Genomic DNA, 21,023 nt, shown 5'->3' on the forward strand with positions numbered 1-21,023 from the left:
TGCAATAGATATCTGTTTGCCAACAACACAGACGCAGCAAATCCCATAAAATACACTGAGATGCATACAAAGGAGGAATTAAACTAATTAAATTGAAAAATTGAAAAAGAAAAATAATAATAAATATCTTGTAGATACTCTAAGATAGGGGAAGTCTTTCCCTGTTTCTTCTTACACAAAAGAAAAGAGATAAACTTCAACAAAGGTGGAGGAATTCATTGTGTGGAAGAAGACGGAGGGCATGAATGGATGAATAGTGTTAGCATAATCAAATTAAACCGCAAGGCCATATTTCAAAGATAAAGAGAAACATCAATGCAATGCAATCAAACTTGAGGAGAAGGGAAAATAATTAAAAATCAAAATCAAATCGAGAGTAAATAAAATTAGAAATCCAAAACATACTGAAGAATTTAATTGTCAACCAACCTGTTGCCGAGTATCTTCACAGTCTTCCTTGCACAGAAAAACTAAAGTCATTGAAAATAAAGAAAGTCATTGACAGAAAATAAAGAAAACCATTTGGCGAACCAAAAACAAAACCAAAATGAGAGAGAACTATAAACAAAACCAAAATGAGAGAGAGAGAGAGCATTCACAAAAATATAAATTCACAACCTAAATAAATAAATACACAACCTCAATTTCTCAAACATATATAAATTCACAATCTCATCAACTCTCAAGCATTCATAACCTAAGAAAATTAAAAGTTAAAGCATTCCAATTAAAGTTAAAAAGCATTCCAATTCCAAATCCTTTAAAGTTATAAACCAAAAGGAAAATGCAAAGCAAAATGAATTAAAGTTACAACAAAAAAGAAAAATTCAATTCAAAGTTAATTAAAGTTACAAACTAAAGGAAAATGCAATGCACCAATGTTACAAACTAAAGTTATAAACTCAAGTGTTGGTGGTGAGTGGATTTGAAGAAGTTTGAGCACCAATGTTATTTACAAATAAAACAACATAGTGTAGTACATTTTATTATAAGAAGAAGCATAAATAACATTAGTATAAATAAACTAATTACTTGTTGTCATATGTTATATTTCCTTGTAAAATTCAACTTCATCATCCGCTATATGCGGTAACCACAAGTTTTGAAAAAAATCCATCAAATCTACCGCAAATGCTCGTTTCATTGGTGCTAAATTATCGGTTGGTTTTTGCGGTTTTTCGGTTTTTCGGTTTAAAATGCCACCCCTAATTCATACCATTCACATCAAACCCATCAAATCTAAATGCTCTTCATTGGTCATATATAATCAAAAATTAGAGATAGTAAACATATCAAACCTAAATGCTTTCTCATTGAAGCTTCGCAGGAAAAAAAAAATTAAACAAAGAGCAGAAATTGAAGCAAAATTCCATCAGGAACCAAAAATTAGAGGGAGAGAGAGATTCGTACCCCTGACATCTTGATGCTCTGCAGAAAGAAGATTCATTGAAGCAAAAAAACTGAAAGGAACTGCTGTGTAATGGCATGAGGATATTGGGTCGTGTGGGAAGTGTTAAAACTGACATGAACTGCAGCGGATTTGAGTTGGTTTTCCAATTTGTTTTTAATTTGTCTCTGCGTTCTTGATTCTTCTTCTTTTCTAGGCAACCGTTGTTCGTGGGTTAAACCGTTCTTCACCCTTCTCCTGTGGTAGCACAGCACGACTCTTTTTTTCTTTTTCTTTTTCTTTTTATTAAGTCAGTGGTGTTTTACTATTTCATCCTCTCTTAATTAAAATAGTGTGTTTTTAATTTTTTTTCTTTGACAAAAGGATATTTTCGGGGTTTTTGAATGTTTCACCATTCTCTTCCTTTTGCTTACTATATAATAGATAGATAGATAGATAACTAAATTAATTAAATAAAACTAAATTAATAATCAAAACTAGTTAACTAAACAAATTAGAGATGGAAAGGGAAACTTAGTAAAAGACTCAAGTGTCTTTAAGCAAGGGTATTATGGGTATTCAACCTTTAGATTATTGGGCCCGCATTTTTGAGTTTCGGCAAAGGAAAACAGCATGGGCCGATCCAATGGAGCCCAAAAAACTCAAAAACAAGTCTCAGGTTCTTTTGTTATCATTTTCCAACATCCATTTTGCTGCCATTAGACCCTTTTTTTTTTTCTAAATATTTATCGCAACACAAAATAATTTCAAATTTATTTAGGTAAAAATCAATTTAATGATTAGGCATGAGTAAAATTTGATTTCAAATTATATCAAATCCAAAAAAAATGTTATTAAATGACCACATTATTTTTCACTTTTGGGTCTGAAAACAAGGCAATTACTAATTACTACCTATTGGCTCCTAGTAGCTTAATTGGACTTGGATCCGGTCATCCCCCACTGAGGTATAGAAAAACACGGACACTCTCTCTCGCAATCTCTTCCTCACAGTCTGTGACAGAAAACTGCTTTGACATCCACAAGCCTTGGCCTTTTACTTTCCCACTCTGCACGTTGACTCCTACTGCTTTGCTTCTCAGGTACTTTCCCCTTCCCCTCCATCACCTTTCCTCCTTGCTCATTCCCATTTTCTATTTTCTCCGGTAACGCCTTTTATTCATTTCTGGATTAGTATAAATTTCCTATCTTTGGTGTCTATGACTGTTGCAGAGCTCTTTGGTGCTCACAATTTACTATTTTTGGAGATGGGTTTTGCTTGTGGATCAATAAAGTTGGGATTTTTTAGGTTTAAGTTTCGTGGGTCAATTTTTTTTCAGTATCTTTCTGATTGAGCGGTGTTCTAGGGTTTGCTTGTGGCTTTACTTCGTTATCCAATTAGGATTTCCATGGGAACTTCACTATTGTTGTTCTTCATTTTTTTTCCACCAAGTTTCTGGCAATAGATTTTGTTTCTTAAGCAAAGCAACAACTATGAGGAAGAAAATGGATTTTCTTAGTTCTGAATTTCTTCTCTTTTGTGTTATGATTTTAGTGTATTTGGATCAATGTGGTGTTTTTATGTCCAAGCATGAGGAAAAACAGATCAATTTCTAACGCCGTTACTGTCTTATGCTCAAATCCAATGGCTTCTCTATGAATTTTAATCGAATTTGAGAACGAACGTTCAGTTTGGGACACAGTGAGAGTTGAGAAATCAATTGGGCATAATATGTTTTGACAATGTTTGCTTCTATTTTAAAATGCAGCTTTAAATTTTTATATGATGAAACTTTGATTTGTGTTCAATACTTTTAATTTGATTGAGTTGAATAGGTTGAGTAATCTTTTTAGTTTATTAGTTTTATATTTTGGATTATAGGCAGGTTTCTGACACGTGCAATGTTTGCAAATAGGTAGAAGTAAAGATAGGGGTAGGGTACTCTAGGGGAAGTACATCATGATCAAGCGGACTCATAGTAGGAACCAGAAAACCAAAGGAGTCAGGGTGAAGCATGTTCTGCAGATTTGTCTACTGCTTGGGGTCTGCTTTTGGTTAATCTATCAGGTCAAGCATTCCCATGATAAGAAGGCGGCATTAGCTGAGAAAAATGCAAAATCCTCAATCAAAAATTTGAGTGATGGTGAGCTTCTGAAACTTGGGAGGAAAGACCTTCCTCACCAGGAAGTCATTAAAAATGAGAAACAACAGGAAGAGGAGGAAGAAGAAACAGGTGGAGAGGAAGAAGAGAAACATTTAGTAGAAGTGCGAGAAGAAGAGGATCAGAAACATGAAGTAGACGAGCAAGAAGAAGAGGATCAGAAACATGAAGTAGGAGAGCGAGAAGAAGAGGATCAGAAACATGAAGTAGACGAGAGAGAAGAAGAGGATCAGAAACATGAAGTAGACGAGCGAGAAGAAGAGGATCCGAAGCATGAGGCAGAAGAGCAAGAGGAGGAAGAAGCCAAGAACGAAGATATAGAGGATGAGGGAAGAGGAGCTGGAGATGATGAGATAGATGAAAATGAGCAAGAGAAAAAAGAAGGGGAAGCAGATCACGATGAGGACATTGTAGATGAAGAGAAAGAAAGAGAAGATGAGGGGAATGAGAAGGATGGTGATAAGAATGAAAGTGAAGAGAGAGAGCATCAAGCAGAAAATGAGAATTCATTGGATGATCAGGATAATGATACCCATGACAACAATGCTCATGAGGCACGAGAGGAAAATTACAAAGGGGATGATGCTTCTAGTGCAGTGACCCATGATACCCAAGTAAGTGCCGAAAACTCAAATGAGAACTCAGAAGCTAGTGCTCTAGAAAGGGATATAAAATCTAATGACAATTCACGAATGGTTGATGGTGTAATGGCTGAAAATGGTACTTCTTTAAATGTAACCGCAAGTGAAGAGAAAGTTAATGATGCTATGTCCAATCCTGTGGATAGCTCACTTTTGAATGCAACGGTGAAAACAGAGTCTAATGCTCTACCAGAAGCACGCAATAACTCAACAGAAATCAATGGGGCAACTGATTCGTACCAGCAGAACGTAACAGAAACTGTATCTGAGTCAGTTCACTCTCAAAATGAAACGTTGGATGGGACGACTACTGGAGAGGGCATGACCATACAAACCTTGGTTGTGGAACAGGCTAATAACACAGCTTCTCAGAACAACCAATCTGACTCAAATTCAACAATTTCTACTAAAATTGAGAGCGCAGATGGGGTATCGGGAGAATCATCTAACTCCTCTAAAAAGGTAGAGACCGATGTGTCAGAAAATATCTTAAGATCTGATGGAACAGCTGAAACAGAGAATGGTTCTAGTTCTCCAACAATCAAGGAGATCACAGATACCTCTCATAATGAAGAGTCTAATGGTACCAGTGAATCTGGCAGGACAGATGAAGGTTCAGACCCCACAAATGTGACGGAGGATGTTGTTCAGCATGATCCAATTGATTCTTCTGATTCCCATATTGCCGAAGCCGAGAAAGAGGCTCGCACAGATCTGGATACATTGCCAGAGATAAAAACAGAGGGGGATGAGAATGGAGAGGCTGCAGCAGAATGATGATTGTGGTATTTGGGTTCTTCTGGTGCTTACAATTTTCATGCTTGCCTTTGCTTTTGATATGAAAAGCAGTTAGGTTAGTGTGTGTGAATTTTAATCTGTGGCTAGAAAATCAATATAGCAGTTAAAATGTAGGCTAGTTTATATCAGCAGCAGGTGCAATCTGTAAAACTAAATTCAACCTTCCACTGTACTGTTTATTTCCACCCTAATCTTTCTTTTCATGTATTCGTTTTATGTGCTGTTTCTTTATATTGTAAGCTCTAGGGAAGAAGCTCATGATGCATAAAAAGGAGAAGTGAATTGTTTGATTACCCCAGTTGAAATTTTGGATGTCATATGAATTGGAAAAAGAAAAAAAAACGAATTGTTTTGGTGGAGAGAGTTTAATTGGATGGTTTGTGCTTTGCTGTTGATGCTTAAGAAAAATGTTTAGTCTCCTAAGCAACTCTCACATGTGTTATTATCCTTTCATAATGCTAAAGCATGCATCTATTATTATTCCTTATGTTAAATTAAACCCTTGTCTGTTATAAATCTGGGTATAAATCTACCCATGTTGGCATTCATTCAAATGCTTGAAACCATTCTAAAGTTTCCTGCAATGTAAAGCTGGGCATATCAATTAGGCTAATGACTAATCTTGTGTGCAAAAAAGAAAACGAACTTTGTAAGCATGGCCATCGTGGACTAAAATGCAACTTGTAGCTCTGAAAATTGCAGTCGCCATATGAAACAGATGAGCTCTCGAAGAAAATTCTATGCTTATATTGAAGTTGTGTTAGGTTTTAGGCCCTTTATATGTTGCTTGTATATTAAGTTTTTAATTTTAATTTGGTTTTGAAAATGACATTGCTGCATGACAGCCAAACCCAATTGATGAGATGAGATTGTGAGTTGTCTAGCATAAATATCTGTCAATTTTTACACCAATATGAGCATATTCTGAATCTTATAGAGTATGATGTGGACAGCAGATCTGGTTTTGGTGGTTGAATTGGTGTCTTCTTATTAGTTGTGAGTTGAGTCACAGGGTACATGATTTTCATTGAGTTGACAAGAACCCAATTCAGATTTGGTCCAAACTTCACATCCTATTGGGATAAAGACTTCAAACTCATCCAGAAACCCAACAGGTCGTACTCCAGCTAAACCCTTGTGCTTCAAACAAACGAATTTTTCCATTATTGCCCTTATACCCAAAAAAAATATTGCACTGAATTGATGGTTACATGATGAAGGATTGACAATCTTTGTTTCTCTAATTTGGACCTTAATTTCAACAATTGTCAGCAACTCAAAATGTTGCCTGGTCACCAGTGTTGAGTTGGACTTTTACATTTTACGCCAAATTTCAGTGCAATAGCAATAGCAGCTGTCAAAAATTACAATTACAATTACAGAGAACAAATCACGGTTTAAGAAAGGGCTTCATCAACATATGTGGAGAAAGCTGAGGCAGGAACCAACCAGACACTTTATTCTGATTTCAACGAAGGCTGAGGTTGATGTGCATTCCACTGCAACAACATCCATATTATCGATGTGCCTGGTCAAGATCACAAGAGAATTCTTTTACTACAAATATTATTGGTTCCTAAGTTCACCATGATTATATATAGCTAGTCACTAGAAAGAAAAACTTAGAACTATTTGTCGTCGGATGTTATAGCATACAAATCGTTTGTGAACAGTTGAAAGATGAATATATTTGATTCCAATTAAACAGGGTTACTCCGCAATAGCATGTGAAGACACAGTTCTCCAATTCTTATGCTATGAGATTCCAGTCTTCCTATCTCTTAAAAATAATTTTGCTTCAGATGAAGCTAGCATCATCATAAGCATTATAGACAATTTAATTCTTTCATTTTTCTGATAAGCATCATCATATTGACAGATTTTTTCTTTTGTCCCAAATAGTGCATGAAGCCTCACTTTCAGTATATTTATTCTTGTACCATGGTGCTTAGAAGTCAACAGCCACATTCAAGTGCTTTGAAACATGTAGCATATAAAAGAGAAAGATGAATACATCTATTGATTCAAAATGAAGCCAAGTGAATTGATTTGATACCTGCAAAGAAGCCGACAGTTGAGAGATTTGCAATGGCCATCGTATGATATATTAGGTATTCAGTCAAGAAATGACCAAGTGCATAGACAAATGATAGAAAGGTAGCTAGGTAGAGAGGCTTGTTCTCAAGGTTAAAAGCACAAATATAGCAGAGTGTGCAAGTAAGAAGAGTCCATACACCAAATGTCCTTCCATGAACTTCAGTCACTGGAAATAAAAATACGAATCAAAAATGCAAAACATGAAAATCAGAAAAACAGTATAAATTAAAAAGAAAAAGAAAAATCTAATAGACTAATTCCATTTTGTACATTCTTCATTCTATATTAGAAGCACACTGTTATGGACTAAAGGCAAAGACAAACCACAAAGAAAGTTTAAAATGTGATGCAATCCAGCATGCCATGCTGATACAAGCAACTCATGATATCAGAGAAGCAAGTTCTAAATTTTAAATGCATAGTGGGCCTAGGAGGATAGCATGCCCATTGATTACAAAAAGCAAGTTTTAGGGTAATTTCTCAAGATGAGATATGCACTTCTGTAAGACATTGACATCAAATACAGTAACACTTAATATTATCTGAAATCTCATTTAATCTGAAGGTGAAATCAGCCTATCATATTATGCATTTGCAAAGAAAGAGAATTTATTGATGGATGAAATAGGAAAACAAGTTCAGCTCTTTTGGATCTATATCTGGACACAATCGGTAGAAGTTGATTCAAAATTGAGTAAAAGTTGAAACAAAAGAATCAAGTGAGGTGAGAAGTGTACTGGGGGATTGAGAGAAGACAGCGAGACGGAGAGCCCAAATGTCGAAGAACCCGAACCAAACGGAGACCAAACGAAGGAAACCCACCAGCATCAGCCACCAACTCAACGCCTTCATCTTCACTTGTGCGAGCTATCAATCAGACTCGAGAATGAAAGTTCCAACAAGCGCAGCAGAAGCAAGTCAGCTTTGTGCCCATACGGAGAACCAGTCTGTTGGGTTTTAACCTGACCCGGTATCCATGGATCGACCCAAGGTCGTCAATGGGTTGGAACTCGTAGGTCTGTGGGCTGGATGGAATATTATCTAAAATCCGGTTTTAGGGGTCATTTGGAATATTAGTAGCTGGATTGAATAATTTGCTCTCTTTTTTCAACTGAAATAATATATTTTTCAAAATAACGACAATTAGGGGAAGGGGGAAAATGATGAGCAATTTATGTGTGATAATAATGATGCCACCTTTTTCTTATATTAAATTAGCTGGACTTAAAAATTCAAAAGACATATAATGACTAAGAAAAATAAAGGGAAAAAAAAGAAATGGAAGACATTTCGAGAATAATTTTCTTCCATTATTATGAAATCTTTTCGGTTAAAGTTCGATAAAATTTCAATTTTATAAGTATTTATTTTCATGTTATGTTTGTGTTGTTACTTGAGTAACGCTAAACTTATTTCATGTTTTTTTTTTAGTACAAATGATAGTTCAAAATGGAGATATTTTCTCACACACACCTACCAGAATCAAACTTGAGACTACTAATTTACAAATCAAGGCCTTTTTTCCATTTAGTTAGAATCCGTTGACTTATTTCATGTGTATGTTATCAAATTTTTACCTGATTTATAACACTAAACCCTTTGTCAATTATTTTTATTTATTTCATAATTAGGAAAAGATAAAATGACTAGTTGTGTTGTGTCTCATAAAAATAAAACTTATTTTCTTATTTCTTTTTCTTTTTCAGTTTCAGTTTTCTTCTTTAAAAATATGAAATACAGTTAATTTACTTATTTAATAAATAGTTTCATTTCTTAGTATTTAAATTAACTATGACATTTCGTAGTACTAAAAACAAAAACAATGACATTTTGTAGCATTTTGAATATTTCACTATTCTCTACCTATGTTTTTATAACAAATCTATACGTATAGACCAACTACGTTAACACTTTTAACTTTATAAACATGAAATTTATAGAAAGAAAATCATGACTACTCCTAAGTCTATAAAATAAAATAAAAAGTTGTCACAAGCATAATATCCAGAGGTTGTCAATAAGGCCACCAATCCCACAAATAATACACACAACTCTAAGTAGTAGTGCTAATCACAATAATACACAATCAAGTAGTACTAATCACATAATCAACAACTAAGTAGTACTAGTAACCACATAATCAAGTACTTAATAATGATCCACGGCACACAGAGTCTGGACCTGAACCTGTGCCACCCCATCAAAGGATTATAATAAATATCCACCAACATTGGATTCTTCCTCAAAGAAAAACTCAAACCATGTATTAACAAAATAGCCCAACAAGAATTCACAAATCACAAGAAGGGAAAAAAAAATTTGATTTAAAAATTAAAATCCTGCCTACTCATTCCTCACTGTACAGTCTCATCCGAAAAAAATTATACAAAAATAATAATAAAATTGGCAGCTAAAAAATGCTGTGTTGGCAGTTAATCGCCAAAAAAAGGAATCCAATGCCCACCCAACTACAAAACGACGAACCCTACCCCGCGAAACGACAACCCCCGGCTTCCGAATCTACTGCTGCCTTAGCTCCTTCCGGAGCTTCCGAGAAAACGGCCGGCAAGCATCCATGCTCAGATCCATCGCCGCTGCCAATGCCACGTAAGCAGCCGCGTCCTCCGTGCAGGTCACGTGCTGCACCCCGACCTCCACCTCCGGCTTGCTACACTTTCCGACGCCCTCCACCGTCGACGACATCACAAACCCTCTCTGAATCAACTGTGGGAATAACCCGAACCCGAAGTCCGACCCTGATCCTGATCCCGGTCTCGACCCGGTTCCGGACCCGAAGTCGAAGCTGCTGTGAGGGCTGTTCGCTGGAGTGAGGCTCGACGTCAGGTCGATCGAGAACTTCCCGCCAGTTTTCGCGCCGAGGGTCGAGTTCGCGAGCGTCGTGTTCTGGAGCTCGAACCTGTAGCCGACCGTGTCGGACCCGCCGCGCTCGAGCCACGACTCGAGCCGGCCCCACGGTTGCCACGTGCCCTCGTTCGGTCGGAGGATGAGCCACGCCCCAGGGTTGGACCGGCTTACGCAGTGTGAGCCGGGCGAGGCCACGAACGGCGTCACCATGGAAGCCGCCGCCACCGGCGAGCCGGACAGGTCGTGGATCGTAATGGACCACCCTTTTCGCTCCTTCGCGCTTTGCTCCTTTGGGGCCCCACCAAAAGGCAGCCAATTTCTCGGTGTGCCTGGCTCTGAAGACATTGACCTGTTGAAACAAATCCAATAAAAAAAGAAATTAGTAAAAGGGGAAAATTTTGACTTCGCGACGATAGATTTGTTTGCCGTTTTGAAAAATCAATTAATTTCAAGCAGGGGAATTGAGTGATTTTCTCGGCAACCAAACACGGTAAACGAGAGTGAAAGAAGTGAAATAAACTAACCTCGATTGCATATCTCTGAACCCAAACTTGCAAGTGAACACCGGCTGCTTCACATTCCCTTGCACTTGAAAAACCTGCGGGCTACACTCGGGCTCGCCGTCGAACTGGAAAACGAATCTCGGGTCGGGTTCCGCCCGGACGCTCAAAAACAACTGCGCCGACGAGGACCCACTGCCATTCTTCTTCCCTCCTCCAATGGCGACCCACCCGTTCTGATACACGACGGGTCTGGACTCCGCCAAACCCAGCTCCGACAACGGCACTATAACCCGACCTAACAATTTCCCGCTGTGTAACCCGCACGTGGCGCCGACCCCACCCGTGTAGATCGAAAGCTTCAAACAGGGCCGCTTGGAGGCTAAGCTTTCGATTTGGGTTTTGTTCAAATTGAAGCAGGCGGAAAGGGAGTGATCGTGGGTCGTCGTATCTAGGTTTTGACCGTTGCTTAGGATCAGAGGGACTGTAGAGGATTGGTGGGGGAAGTTGGTGAGTTTGATCTTGCAAAAGCAAGGGGACGACGACGGGTGGACGGTGGCGGAGGATGGCCTGGATGCCGTGGGATACTTGACGGTCAAGTCTCCGACTAGGATCCGTACAAATGGGCACGGATCCATTGAAGTCTTTTTGGCGTTTGTCTGGTTCTGATTTGGGAGTTCGATAGTTTTGATGGTTGGGTTGGGTGGGATGAGGAATATAAGGGAGCAGAGAGAGAGAGAGTAGGAAGACTGAAAGAGGAAGATAGAGATATGAAGGTGAAACAGGCTGTAAACACAGCTAGAGCACTTTGCATATGTGTAGAGATATACTGCGATCGACCTCAATGACCTCAATTTGCACTCTCTTTTCTTTTTTGTTCTTTTAATTTTCCTATTAAGATTTAAATAAATTTTTATAGTAATTACAAAACAAATTACTAAACTAATTTTATGCAAACTAAAGTTAAGACCATATTATAGCAGGAGTTTTATGGGATGTAATCTAGGTAGAACAATTGCTCGATGAAAACCATTTTATTAAAATTTTGGTAAGAGTAACGTGTTTTCGTAATACTACTGTGGTTTTCAAAGAATAAATCTATGAATACGAGAATAAGCCTGATAAAGAAAAAAAAACATATATGTTAACTTCTACATTGTCAATGTATATTGCCATTTCTCATGGGTCTAGTTTTGGAGACTTTATATGTATGCATCAGTTCTTAGTTGTAGATTAATATGATTCGCAAAATTTATATAATTGTTCAAGTTACCTATGATAACGTATTTTCTTAAAATGATGTATATCTTCGTTGTCTCATTCAATATGTATAGGTTGCATATGTTACAAATATTTATTAACTTACGAAATGAAAGAATTGTAACATTATATCACCTTGGATGTTTATGGCATCTTTATTGGGAAGCACAAATTAATTTATAATTTCATACTAACGATGAAGTTTTAAGGAAGTTTAGCTTTAAAAATTTGCATAAATTTAGATTAATATTACTTCAATAAACTTACGTTAATTATTCATGTTATTAAGGCAACACATTTGTTGACAAATACAACGTAGTTTATAACATTTTATATCGGTGACATTCCAATGACGATTTTACTTGAATGCTTACATTATAGTGACCAGCCTAAAAAATAAGAATAATAAATCATAAATAAATGTTGTAAAAATAAAAAAAAATCTTTTACAAATAAAACATTTTATAAAATTATTATTAATATTGAAAATTAGACTAACTTAAATGAAAATATGACGGAGCAGACATATGTCGCGCTCACATAGCGGGCTCACAGACACTCACACAAACACAGCCGCAGACAAGTTGGACCCCATTTAAATAACGTATGAGCATGCGTGGGTTGTAAGAGGAGCTGGATCACAATGCGCACGTACCATGTATATTTCAATTTGCCAGCGGAGACAGCATCCAAGTCATAAATTATAAAAAACAAAAAAGGAAAAAGAAAACTAAAAAAATATTCGGACCCTTGTCGGTTTGTGGGTTCGGGCGTACGGATCCAAATCGGGCTCGCCAGCTTTGGAAATTGTTATGAAATAATGCACTACAGGGCGATCCGTTGCAGGCCTGTCGGGGCTCCAACCAGCGGACAGCTGTGCCCGAATTATGTGGCGCCAGAGAGGACAGAGGGTGGACGCTATTCTGACCAACCACATCAAAAGTGGGTCCCACGGATGGTCCAATGTAAGTGAAATGATTGATTTAAAAAAACTGTGGGCTGGGTTAGGCTGGGCTGGGATTTTAAATCGGCTACCACTGATCGCGTGACGATGATAGATGCCACCTCAGATATTTGTCAGTATCGGATCTGATCTATAATAATACGGGAACTTTATTTTCAATTTGCTGGCAGCATAAACATTGGATGCTAAATGTTACACGTGCAGACTTGTTAATTTTTCCAGAATATATATATATATATTTTTTAAGAGAATTATTTATTATTTAATTTTACAGTCATTTCAGCCAAGGATCTAGTCTGGCCTTTTATGTTTGGGAGTAACATAAGCATAAATAAATGGATACTGCTTGCTTTTTCGCAATTACAGTTTGATGTATGTATAAAAGTAATTTATCAAAAATATTAAAAGAAAATTTTATATACACTGTTATTGATAGTAATGTATGAGCTCTTATTTACAAAGGACTATAGGGAAGTATTTTTCTAAACAAATATATGCGACACAATTTGATAATAAAAAAATACAAATTTATAAATAAACCTCAATCCTAGACATGTATTTATAAAAAAACCTAAACACTATTTAAACATAGAAACACACCCAAAATCAACCCAAGTCAACAATTGTATATTTTTTGGGTGTGTTTATAAATGGGTTTTGAGTGTGTGTAATAATGGTTTTGGGTGTGTTTATAAAGTGTTTTGGGTGTTGGGTTTTGTTATAATTTCAGCTCCCATTTTGGGTGTTTTAGTGAAACTCCCATAAAAAAAAGTGAGACAGAAAGATAGAACATAACAAATCCATCCATTTTCACCAAAAAGAAAGGAAAAAAATATGTCCATTTCGGCTGTATTTACTGCACTCGTAAACAAATTGGGGGGCATGGCTTGGGGTAGTGATGTGGATGCTAATTCTCAGGTGGCAATTTTATGTTGAGATAATATTAATTTTATTTGTTTGATGGAAGATAATTATATATTTTTTAAGAATGTGTGTGGACCTTCTCCAACAAGAGAAAAAAAATTCCATTGTGGATTGTATGTTTATATAATTATGCGACTTGTTACGTAACTTCTCAAATCACAATAAGGTGTTATTTTGAATGTTAATTCTATGTAACTTGTCATTTTATTATTATTATTATTATTTGTAAAATGTAAGTGAGCGCACTGTGATACTACAATCATATTTGAGATTGTTATTGAGATATAACAAAGTAATAGTTGGCATGTCTTCTCGAAATTAAGGAGAGAAACAACCTACATTGAAGATGTCATTTTTGCGGTATCACAAATTAATCACGCATTAATCTCTCGATCCGTCGAAGTTCTCTGAAAAAACTCTCACTTAGTAGTGTGTTATTGGCTTAAAATACTGCCACAGTGGCATTCTCATTGTATAGAAGTTCTTTTCCTAATTAAGATAATCGCCTTGGAGAGACGTCATTCATGAATAAAGTGGTTTGCTTTTAGCTGTTTGGAAGTGATATGTATCCCAGTAGTCCATTATTTTTGAAGCAAATGATCTGGGCCAACTTGGTGGGCAAACCTTGGCCCATAAGTACATCCAAACCAGTGATTTAATAGCCCACAAGTTGCACTTCAGAGAAAAAAAAAAAAAAACCAGACATATACATCCGCTTGTTTTATCAAGGAAAAAAACCGGGTTCAGAAATTTCGGCAAAACCAGAAGAAAAAAAATCATTTAATTTAGAAGTGATTTCATGGTCTAGATACGATGGATGGAGATGTAGTATTTGGAGACTTTGGATTCGTATCGTATGGTTGATCAATCGTGAAAATTAATTATGGAAGTTAGCATATAAATATATTGGAAAATCCACTTTATAAGGAGAATTCTCTTTGTCGATTTTTATATGAAAAACATAACTTTTTTTCCACGACATCATAGTTGTGTGTGTGGGAGAAATCTTCATCCCCTGTAATCTATGACTTGTACTGAAAAAAAAAACAGGAAAAATAAAAAAAACTTATGTTCTCTCCGAAAAAAAATAAAAATAAAACTTATGTTTCAACCCACTACTTTCATTTCTTACCTCATTTTATCTCTTTTACCGTTATGGTCGATCACATTAAACACATAAATTTGAGACAGGAGGAAAAAACCAAGGATTTAATTGTGTTGTGTTTAGATATAATTACTAGTTAATTGTGTTTATGAAGGATTTAATTATAATAATCATCCCATTTAAATGATTGAGGGAACCCTATGCTTTTAAAAGCATGTCCTCCTTCAACATTATGAGTGTATTATTTCCTAATTTTAGTGAAATATCTGGTTAAACATTGTCCATTAATTATTGATTATTTATAATTACAAACCATAAAGAAAGAGACAATAATAATTAAGTAGCAAGGTGCTAGCTTGTAACTCCCTTCATGAGAAATCAAAGAAGATCAAAACAAGGAAAACTCAAAAAAGACCATGGCCAGCATAACCAAAATTATAGGCTGGTTCAATCTGATCAGTAGGGTTTTTGCTCTCGAAACGATAATGATCATCGATATCACGTTGAACTAAACCACCAATATTTTTCATCATAGACAAGGATGATGAAGAATAATTAGCAGCAGCACTTCGGTAACTAGACTCCATCAAAATCCTGTTGGCTTGTTTATTCACATTCCTCTTGAGCTCCTCAACTGAGGCCTTCAATATCTGAAGCTCATGCAATCCAAGTTCATCAACTGGCATTTCCCACCAACACTGGTTTTGACTAGCGTTGCTCATTTTATCAAGTGCTTCTCCTTGTTTTCTCTCAGCCTCCAACTGATTCACAATCTGGGTTAGCTGCTTGTTAAGCTCATGAACATTAGAATTCCTGTGAGCCTCAGCAAGCTGTTGAGTGGTGTCTGTAGACCATGCTAGGCCTAGGGGATTAGGGTTAGGGTTCCGAGCAATGAAGCGGTCAACGATGGAGTCAACCTCGGGGTGGCCAAAGGAGAAGGGCTTGTTGGCAGGAGAGAAGACTATGATTGCAATCTCAACCCCACAAAGCGTGCATAGCTCACTGGCCTTCTTGAAGAGCCCTGAACGACGTTTTGAGAATGTGACTTGTAAATTGCTTCTCTTTTCAATTTTGGCAATTGCAATCTTTTGGCGACCTTGGCTAGCTTTCTTGATCTTCATCACCATTGTAGTAATTTGGAGGATGATTAACGAGAAGAGGGGATAGATAGACACCGAATGCTTAGCTTTGTTTTGATCTTGTCCAATATTGTGATGGTTGGGGAGGGATAAAACATATGTATTTATAGGGTTATTTGCGATTAATTCACTTAAATAGCACTTATGTTAGCATATTATTGTATTGTTCAATGAGGCCTTAATGCCCTATTGACACTAGTACCGTATATATGATTAATCCAAGATCTTTTGGAAGTTATAAATCTCTACTCACTTAATTTATAATTACTATGAAAATAATAACCTATTGATCATTGACATAATATAGAAAACTATATGACTTTTGGTAAGTCAACAAGAATCACTGCCATACGGGTGTTCACTCTAAAATGATATGGTATTCTATTTGATATGGATCTGGATTCTCTGCTTTGAATTTCTTTGCAATGAACTGCTTTACTTTTGCCTTCCATACGCCACCTCATTAAAAATTTAATCTAAGGGATTGAAAATTGACACATCATTCTTAAAACAAAAAACCTAATTTACTTCTAATTAAAAGAGAAAAAAATGCCCTAACTCTGCTACCAAGAAAGTTAACGTCATCTAGTACTTTTTATTTTCGTTCTTCCTTTCTCTGTTCCCCACCCGTTCCCCAAAATCTTACCTATCAACTAGTTTTCCTTTCCTCCAAAACCTCTGCATATCACATATATTTGAACATCAACATCTTTTCTTTTTCCCCCTATTAAAAAACAAAAACACTTCTCTTCCCATATGTCAATTGAGATAGTGAAAGTGGTTTCAAAAAACGGTTCACTGGACATCCATGTCAAATAAGGGAATACAAATGTTAACATAGACTTGAAGCAAAAAGGCATGCTATTAGATTTATATATTTTAGACTCCTCAGCCAAGAAAGCTTGATGAGAGATAAGGTTTAGGAGGGTGAATTAGCAGAGAAAGGAAGAAGGCAAAAAAGGAAAAAGAAAAAAGAAGAACGGCTACATAACGAAAAAGCAGAGAAAAGAATAAGGAAAAACAAAAACAAATTGCTACAGCAAGTTAAGTTTTCCGTTAACAGAGTTAGGGCATTTTCATTAGAGTTTTTCTAGTTAAACCCCGCACTTCTCTTTGTTCACCCCATATTCTAAGTTCACCCCAACTTCTAATTCAAATTTTCACAATTTCTAAGAATACCTCACTATCTTCCCAAACTACCCCTAAATACACACCTAACAGAAAATTAAAGAGATAAAAACATTGTTGCCAAGAAAATAAAAAGGACACAGTCGATGAAAATGGGGGAGATTTATTTGTTGTGAGGTCAGTAGAGACAATCTTGCACAAAGAAGAGCCTAGGGAGCTCAAAGTTTCTGAATTGGCTCCAGAAGAGTTGAATGTTCATGAAACTAAAGAAGAAATCAAAGAAACCTTTGAAACAGTGTCTAAAGTTGATTCTCAAAGCACTGACGTAGTTTCCAAAGATGAGATCATTGCTTATTAGATAGTCCATGAAAGGATATCAAAAGAGCAACTTCAAATACCATCTTCTATATTGCTTCCTGAAGAAAAGGAGATCAAAGCTTCTGAACATGAGCATAGATGTACTAGGGTTAAGTATTAAGTTAAATGACTTTTTTGTCTGTTTACGTAATAATAAAACTTAAGAGTTTAATAATTAAAGTATTGGAGTGAACAAAGAAATTATGGGGTTTAAATAGAAAAACTCTTTTCATTATGAGTAAATTAGGTTTTTGTTTTAAGGAATCGATGTGTATAACTTTTAATTCGTTAGATTAAATTTTAATGAGGTGGCAGATGGAGGGCAAAAGTAAAGCAGATCATAGCAGAGAAAATCAAAACAAAGGATCCGAACCCATTCAATACTTTAGTCACATTAATAAGGATACCAATTTTTTTTTTTTTTTAATGTCAAATAGGATCCCATGTGGTCCTTATAATGAGATGTGTGTCATGAAGAAAAGAATTATCGACAAGTTAATGACATTGATTTTTTTTTTTTTGTGGTGATGATCACACCTACGTGGTATTACTAATTCACATGCTGTAATATAGGTGACATTTTTTTATAATGTTATTAGTTTGAGAAAACATGTGAAATCTTTGTCATTTCAGAGTATGTACGTGGTAGAGATCAGGATGGGGTAGGGCAAACTCAGCCCCATACTAACCCATGACATCCAAATAAATTCAAAACATGCTTTCACTTAGGAATTATCCAAATTGACAATTTTTCTATGTAATATGATATAGAGATTCAATCAAGCAAGAGAAAATTTCTTCAGTTACAACTATTACAATTCGGAAACACCTAGCCCATAATTTCCTGCATATAATGTTGCCAAACTATGATTCTGTATCATACACTGGACAAGTTACCTATTCATGGTCTAAATTAATAGGTTGATACATAGCATATATAGCATGCCTATCTGTCCAGCAAGATAAAATCTCCCATATTATCACAATCTGGCAATTCTTCCTCCTATCTCTAGTTATCATTTATATACCATACTGTGAAATTGTATTATACATTGATCAAGTTTTACCTATAATTGGTCCAAATTAACAATCTCACATATCATGCACCAAACTGTCTAACAAGATAAATCTCTTATGTTATCACAGTGTGGCAACCCAACCCCTCTCTCCCCACGTCTAATTTCCATTTATATACCGGATGTAAATATGTAACATACAGTGAACAAATAAACATTCAAACAACATAGCATGCATGCCAGATTGTATAGAAAAAGAAAATCTTCTCATGTTATCACTAACAACTCACCCTCGTCTCGCCCCGTAAATTGACAGTATATAACAACCTAAAATGCATGTCCTTGTATATATAATATCACCAAATGATTTGAAAAATGTTTTCTGATAATGTATTAGTTGTTAAAAGTTAACTAGGTGAAATTTAAACGTATGATTAAAATGTTATCAGATCAGTAGAGTTGATTACGTATCTAAAATTTTAAAATTTTATTTTGATGTACTATATTATAGCATTATTCTCCAAAGAATATTGGGTGCTTCAAGGTACATAGAAAGTGGTAGTTTCCAATTTCCTTTAGTTAAAAGTGAATCAAATATATAAGTTAGTCTAAAAGAGAAGGGTTAGAAGAATTAGGATAAGTAAACATATTGATTCCCTTAGCAAGGATGTCTTCATATACGCAAAAGAAGTGAACAAAGTACATATATAGGTAACAAAATAATAGTAAAACAAACATGACACATGCATATATATGGATTATGACCATATACCAAACAACAGAAATTAAACACACAATAACAAGTACATATATAGATAACAAAATATGGAAAGTAAAAACTGTGGCTGTGGCTAATAAGTAATTAAGATCAGCAGCATCATCATCAACATCATCCTGGAGATATCAATCTTCAGAAGAAGCGTCCATATCCAGGATTCCATGCATGGGGGGGAAGATGAGGAGGCATAACATGATTTCCATTGAACCCAACATTGGGATGACTGGAACTACTCCCCACAAAGAATTGGCTAGGGTTTGTGTTTTGAATCAAAACCCTATCAGCCTGTCTGGCCACATTCTTCTTCAGCTCCTCAAGAGAGGTCTTGAGCTGCTCCAGCTGTGACATCTCCATCCCTTCCAATGGCCCCTCCCACCAGCACTGAGCCTGAGTCACCTTCTTCACCTGGTTCAGCTCATCCCCACGCTTCTTCTCAACCTCGAGTTGATTCGAGATCTGAGTCAACTCACCGTTGAGCTCACGCACATTGGCATTGCGGTGAGCCTCAATGAGCTGCATTGTGCCGGAGTTTTGGTGGTGATGGTGATGAGGCGGGTTTCGGGAGAGGTACCGATCAATGAGAGTCTCCACGCAGGGGTGACCAAAGGAAAAGACCTTTCGCCCCGGGGAGAAGACGATGATGGCCACCTCAGCACCACACAAAGTGCAAAGCTCACTGGCCTTCTTGAAGAGACCTGACCTGCGCTTTGAGAAGGTCACTTGGAGGTTGCTCTCATTGGCCATCTTGACCATCTCCACCTTTTGCCTACCTTTGCTCTTCCTCACCATGGCTAAAATCAAGCAAAGAAAGCTCTTTTGATGATTATTAAAATCTAATCACTAAGCAAAGAGACAGAGATTGAGACAAATGGGGTTGTTTATATTGTTTGAGATAGAGATCAGGGAAGGGGACGGGGTATATATTAGGGTTTATACATAGAAATTCACTTTTTTGGTAAAAAATCATATTTTTGGATCTGATGGGTGAACCACGATATGTGTCTTATGAGTACTAGCAATTACCAATATATTGGCCATAATAATTTTTGGGAAGTATACCTCATCTGTCACATAATGTATTTTAATATTGCTTTTGCTCTAAAAAGGTAGTCATCTAGCATTACTTGGAAACTTGTTGGGTTATAGGTCTACAAATTACTATAATTTGCTGTCAATATTTTTACCTCTTTGCATGTAGTTACTGATATACCAGTTTGGGAGAATTTGGAATCTTTTTCTCTTTAGCATACATGGTATGCACCTCATGAATTTTATTCACCCTTGACCTGTTACACCTATTCTTATTATTTATCGATGCGAGAGACAACACATACATGCATGCATAAGAAAAATTATAATAAATCGCTAGATTCATATTTCACTCATAAAATTATCTTGTGTCCACATTATCAATTTGAATTATTGAAATAAAATCTTTTTAATTTTAAGGTCCAGATTGATAGTTCGACAATATAATATACCAGATATCTATGATTAGATAGCATAATCACCTGTACATAAGCCTTTTACCTCTTTAGTTTTAATGTGTTCAATATGTTATAGGTTGGATTTGGAATTCCAAACAGTAACATTGGCAAGAGTACTCCAAGAAAATCTTGAAATCCAACTTTAATTTGCTTAATTTGCATGCTTGGTGTGTATGCAAATGACAAATTAATCACAATAGTTCTGTATAAATTAAGGATAAGTAATATTGGGTAGACATATATAAAACCTTCATCTCACATCATTTTTCTGATAATTATTAGGTTAAATAATACATATAAACAAAAAGGAGAACGCAAACAATTCAAAGGAAAAGAAACCGGGGTATCTAATTAGTTTCTGTGGCCAGTTTCTAGATCAATTATAGTTGAGATATCATCATTAGGTCTAGGTATG

General features: G+C 36.1%; 4 protein-coding genes and 1 pseudogene across 5 annotated transcripts; 1 reads left to right on the forward strand and 4 right to left on the reverse strand.

Annotated features, from left to right (window-relative positions):
• Nucleotides 1-2,280: 2,280 nt before the first annotated feature.
• On the forward strand, nucleotides 2,281-5,195 carry LOC103335020 (myb-like protein X). 2 transcript variants are annotated; one of them, XM_008238008.3, is made up of 2 exons: nucleotides 2,281-2,490; nucleotides 3,304-5,195. In XM_008238008.3, exon 2 carries the CDS (start codon nucleotides 3,348-3,350, stop codon nucleotides 4,965-4,967), a length of 1,620 nt encoding a protein of 539 aa, XP_008236230.2. In that variant the 5' UTR covers nucleotides 2,281-2,490; nucleotides 3,304-3,347; the 3' UTR covers nucleotides 4,968-5,195. The 2 variants fall into 2 exon arrangements, with proteins under 2 accessions (XP_008236230.2, XP_008236231.2); XM_008238009.3 differs by having other exon boundaries at nucleotides 2,336-2,490; nucleotides 3,308-5,195.
• Nucleotides 5,196-6,129: 934 nt separating this feature from the next.
• On the reverse strand, nucleotides 6,130-8,138 carry ERG28 (ergosterol biosynthesis protein). The gene is made up of 3 exons (XM_008238010.3): nucleotides 7,823-8,138; nucleotides 7,045-7,251; nucleotides 6,130-6,516 (listed from the first exon to the last, which is right to left on the reverse strand). The coding sequence occupies exons 1-3, from the start codon at nucleotides 7,935-7,937 to the stop codon at nucleotides 6,446-6,448; spliced, it is 393 nt and encodes a 130-aa protein (XP_008236232.2). The 5' UTR covers nucleotides 7,938-8,138; the 3' UTR covers nucleotides 6,130-6,445.
• A 1,182-nt stretch (nucleotides 8,139-9,320) lies between these two features.
• Nucleotides 9,321-11,165, reverse strand: LOC103335027 (uncharacterized). Its single transcript, XM_089054715.1, has 2 exons — nucleotides 10,475-11,165; nucleotides 9,321-10,299 (listed from the first exon to the last, which is right to left on the reverse strand). The coding sequence occupies exons 1-2, from the start codon at nucleotides 11,086-11,088 to the stop codon at nucleotides 9,606-9,608; spliced, it is 1,308 nt and encodes a 435-aa protein (XP_088910841.1). The 5' UTR covers nucleotides 11,089-11,165; the 3' UTR covers nucleotides 9,321-9,605.
• A 3,942-nt stretch (nucleotides 11,166-15,107) lies between these two features.
• LOC103335028 (agamous-like MADS-box protein AGL62 pseudogene) lies at nucleotides 15,108-15,842 on the reverse strand (annotated as a pseudogene).
• A 3,411-nt stretch (nucleotides 15,843-19,253) lies between these two features.
• On the reverse strand, nucleotides 19,254-19,910 carry LOC103335029 (agamous-like MADS-box protein AGL62). Its single transcript, XM_008238019.2, has one exon. The coding sequence runs from the start codon at nucleotides 19,908-19,910 to the stop codon at nucleotides 19,254-19,256; it is 657 nt and encodes a 218-aa protein (XP_008236241.1).
• Between the last annotated feature and the right edge of the window lie 1,113 nt (nucleotides 19,911-21,023).

The sequence above is a fragment of the Prunus mume genome, linkage group LG6 (genome assembly GCF_029339155.1).
Source record: "Prunus mume cultivar Tortuosa linkage group LG6, ASM2933915v1, whole genome shotgun sequence".
Classification (NCBI taxonomy): Eukaryota; Viridiplantae; Streptophyta; class Magnoliopsida; order Rosales; family Rosaceae; genus Prunus; species Prunus mume.

Coding starts and splice junctions, on each gene's coding strand:
- LOC103335027 (XM_089054715.1), bottom strand. CDS start 11,088: ATGGATCCGTGCCCATTTGTACGGATCCTAGTCGGAGACTTGACCGTC. Junction 10,300..10,474: donor TTCAGAGATATGCAATCGAG/GTTAGTTTATTT, acceptor TTGTTTCAACAG/GTCAATGTCTTCAGAGCCAG.
- LOC103335020 (XM_008238008.3), top strand. CDS start 3,348: ATGATCAAGCGGACTCATAGTAGGAACCAGAAAACCAAAGGAGTCAGG.
- LOC103335029 (XM_008238019.2), bottom strand. CDS start 19,910: ATGGTGAGGAAGAGCAAAGGTAGGCAAAAGGTGGAGATGGTCAAGATG.
- ERG28 (XM_008238010.3), bottom strand. CDS start 7,937: ATGAAGGCGTTGAGTTGGTGGCTGATGCTGGTGGGTTTCCTTCGTTTG. Junction 7,252..7,822: donor TGTCTTCTCTCAATCCCCCA/GTACACTTCTCA, acceptor TTTTATTTCCAG/TGACTGAAGTTCATGGAAGG. Junction 6,517..7,044: donor AACTGTCGGCTTCTTTGCAG/GTATCAAATCAA, acceptor GATCTTGACCAG/GCACATCGATAATATGGATG.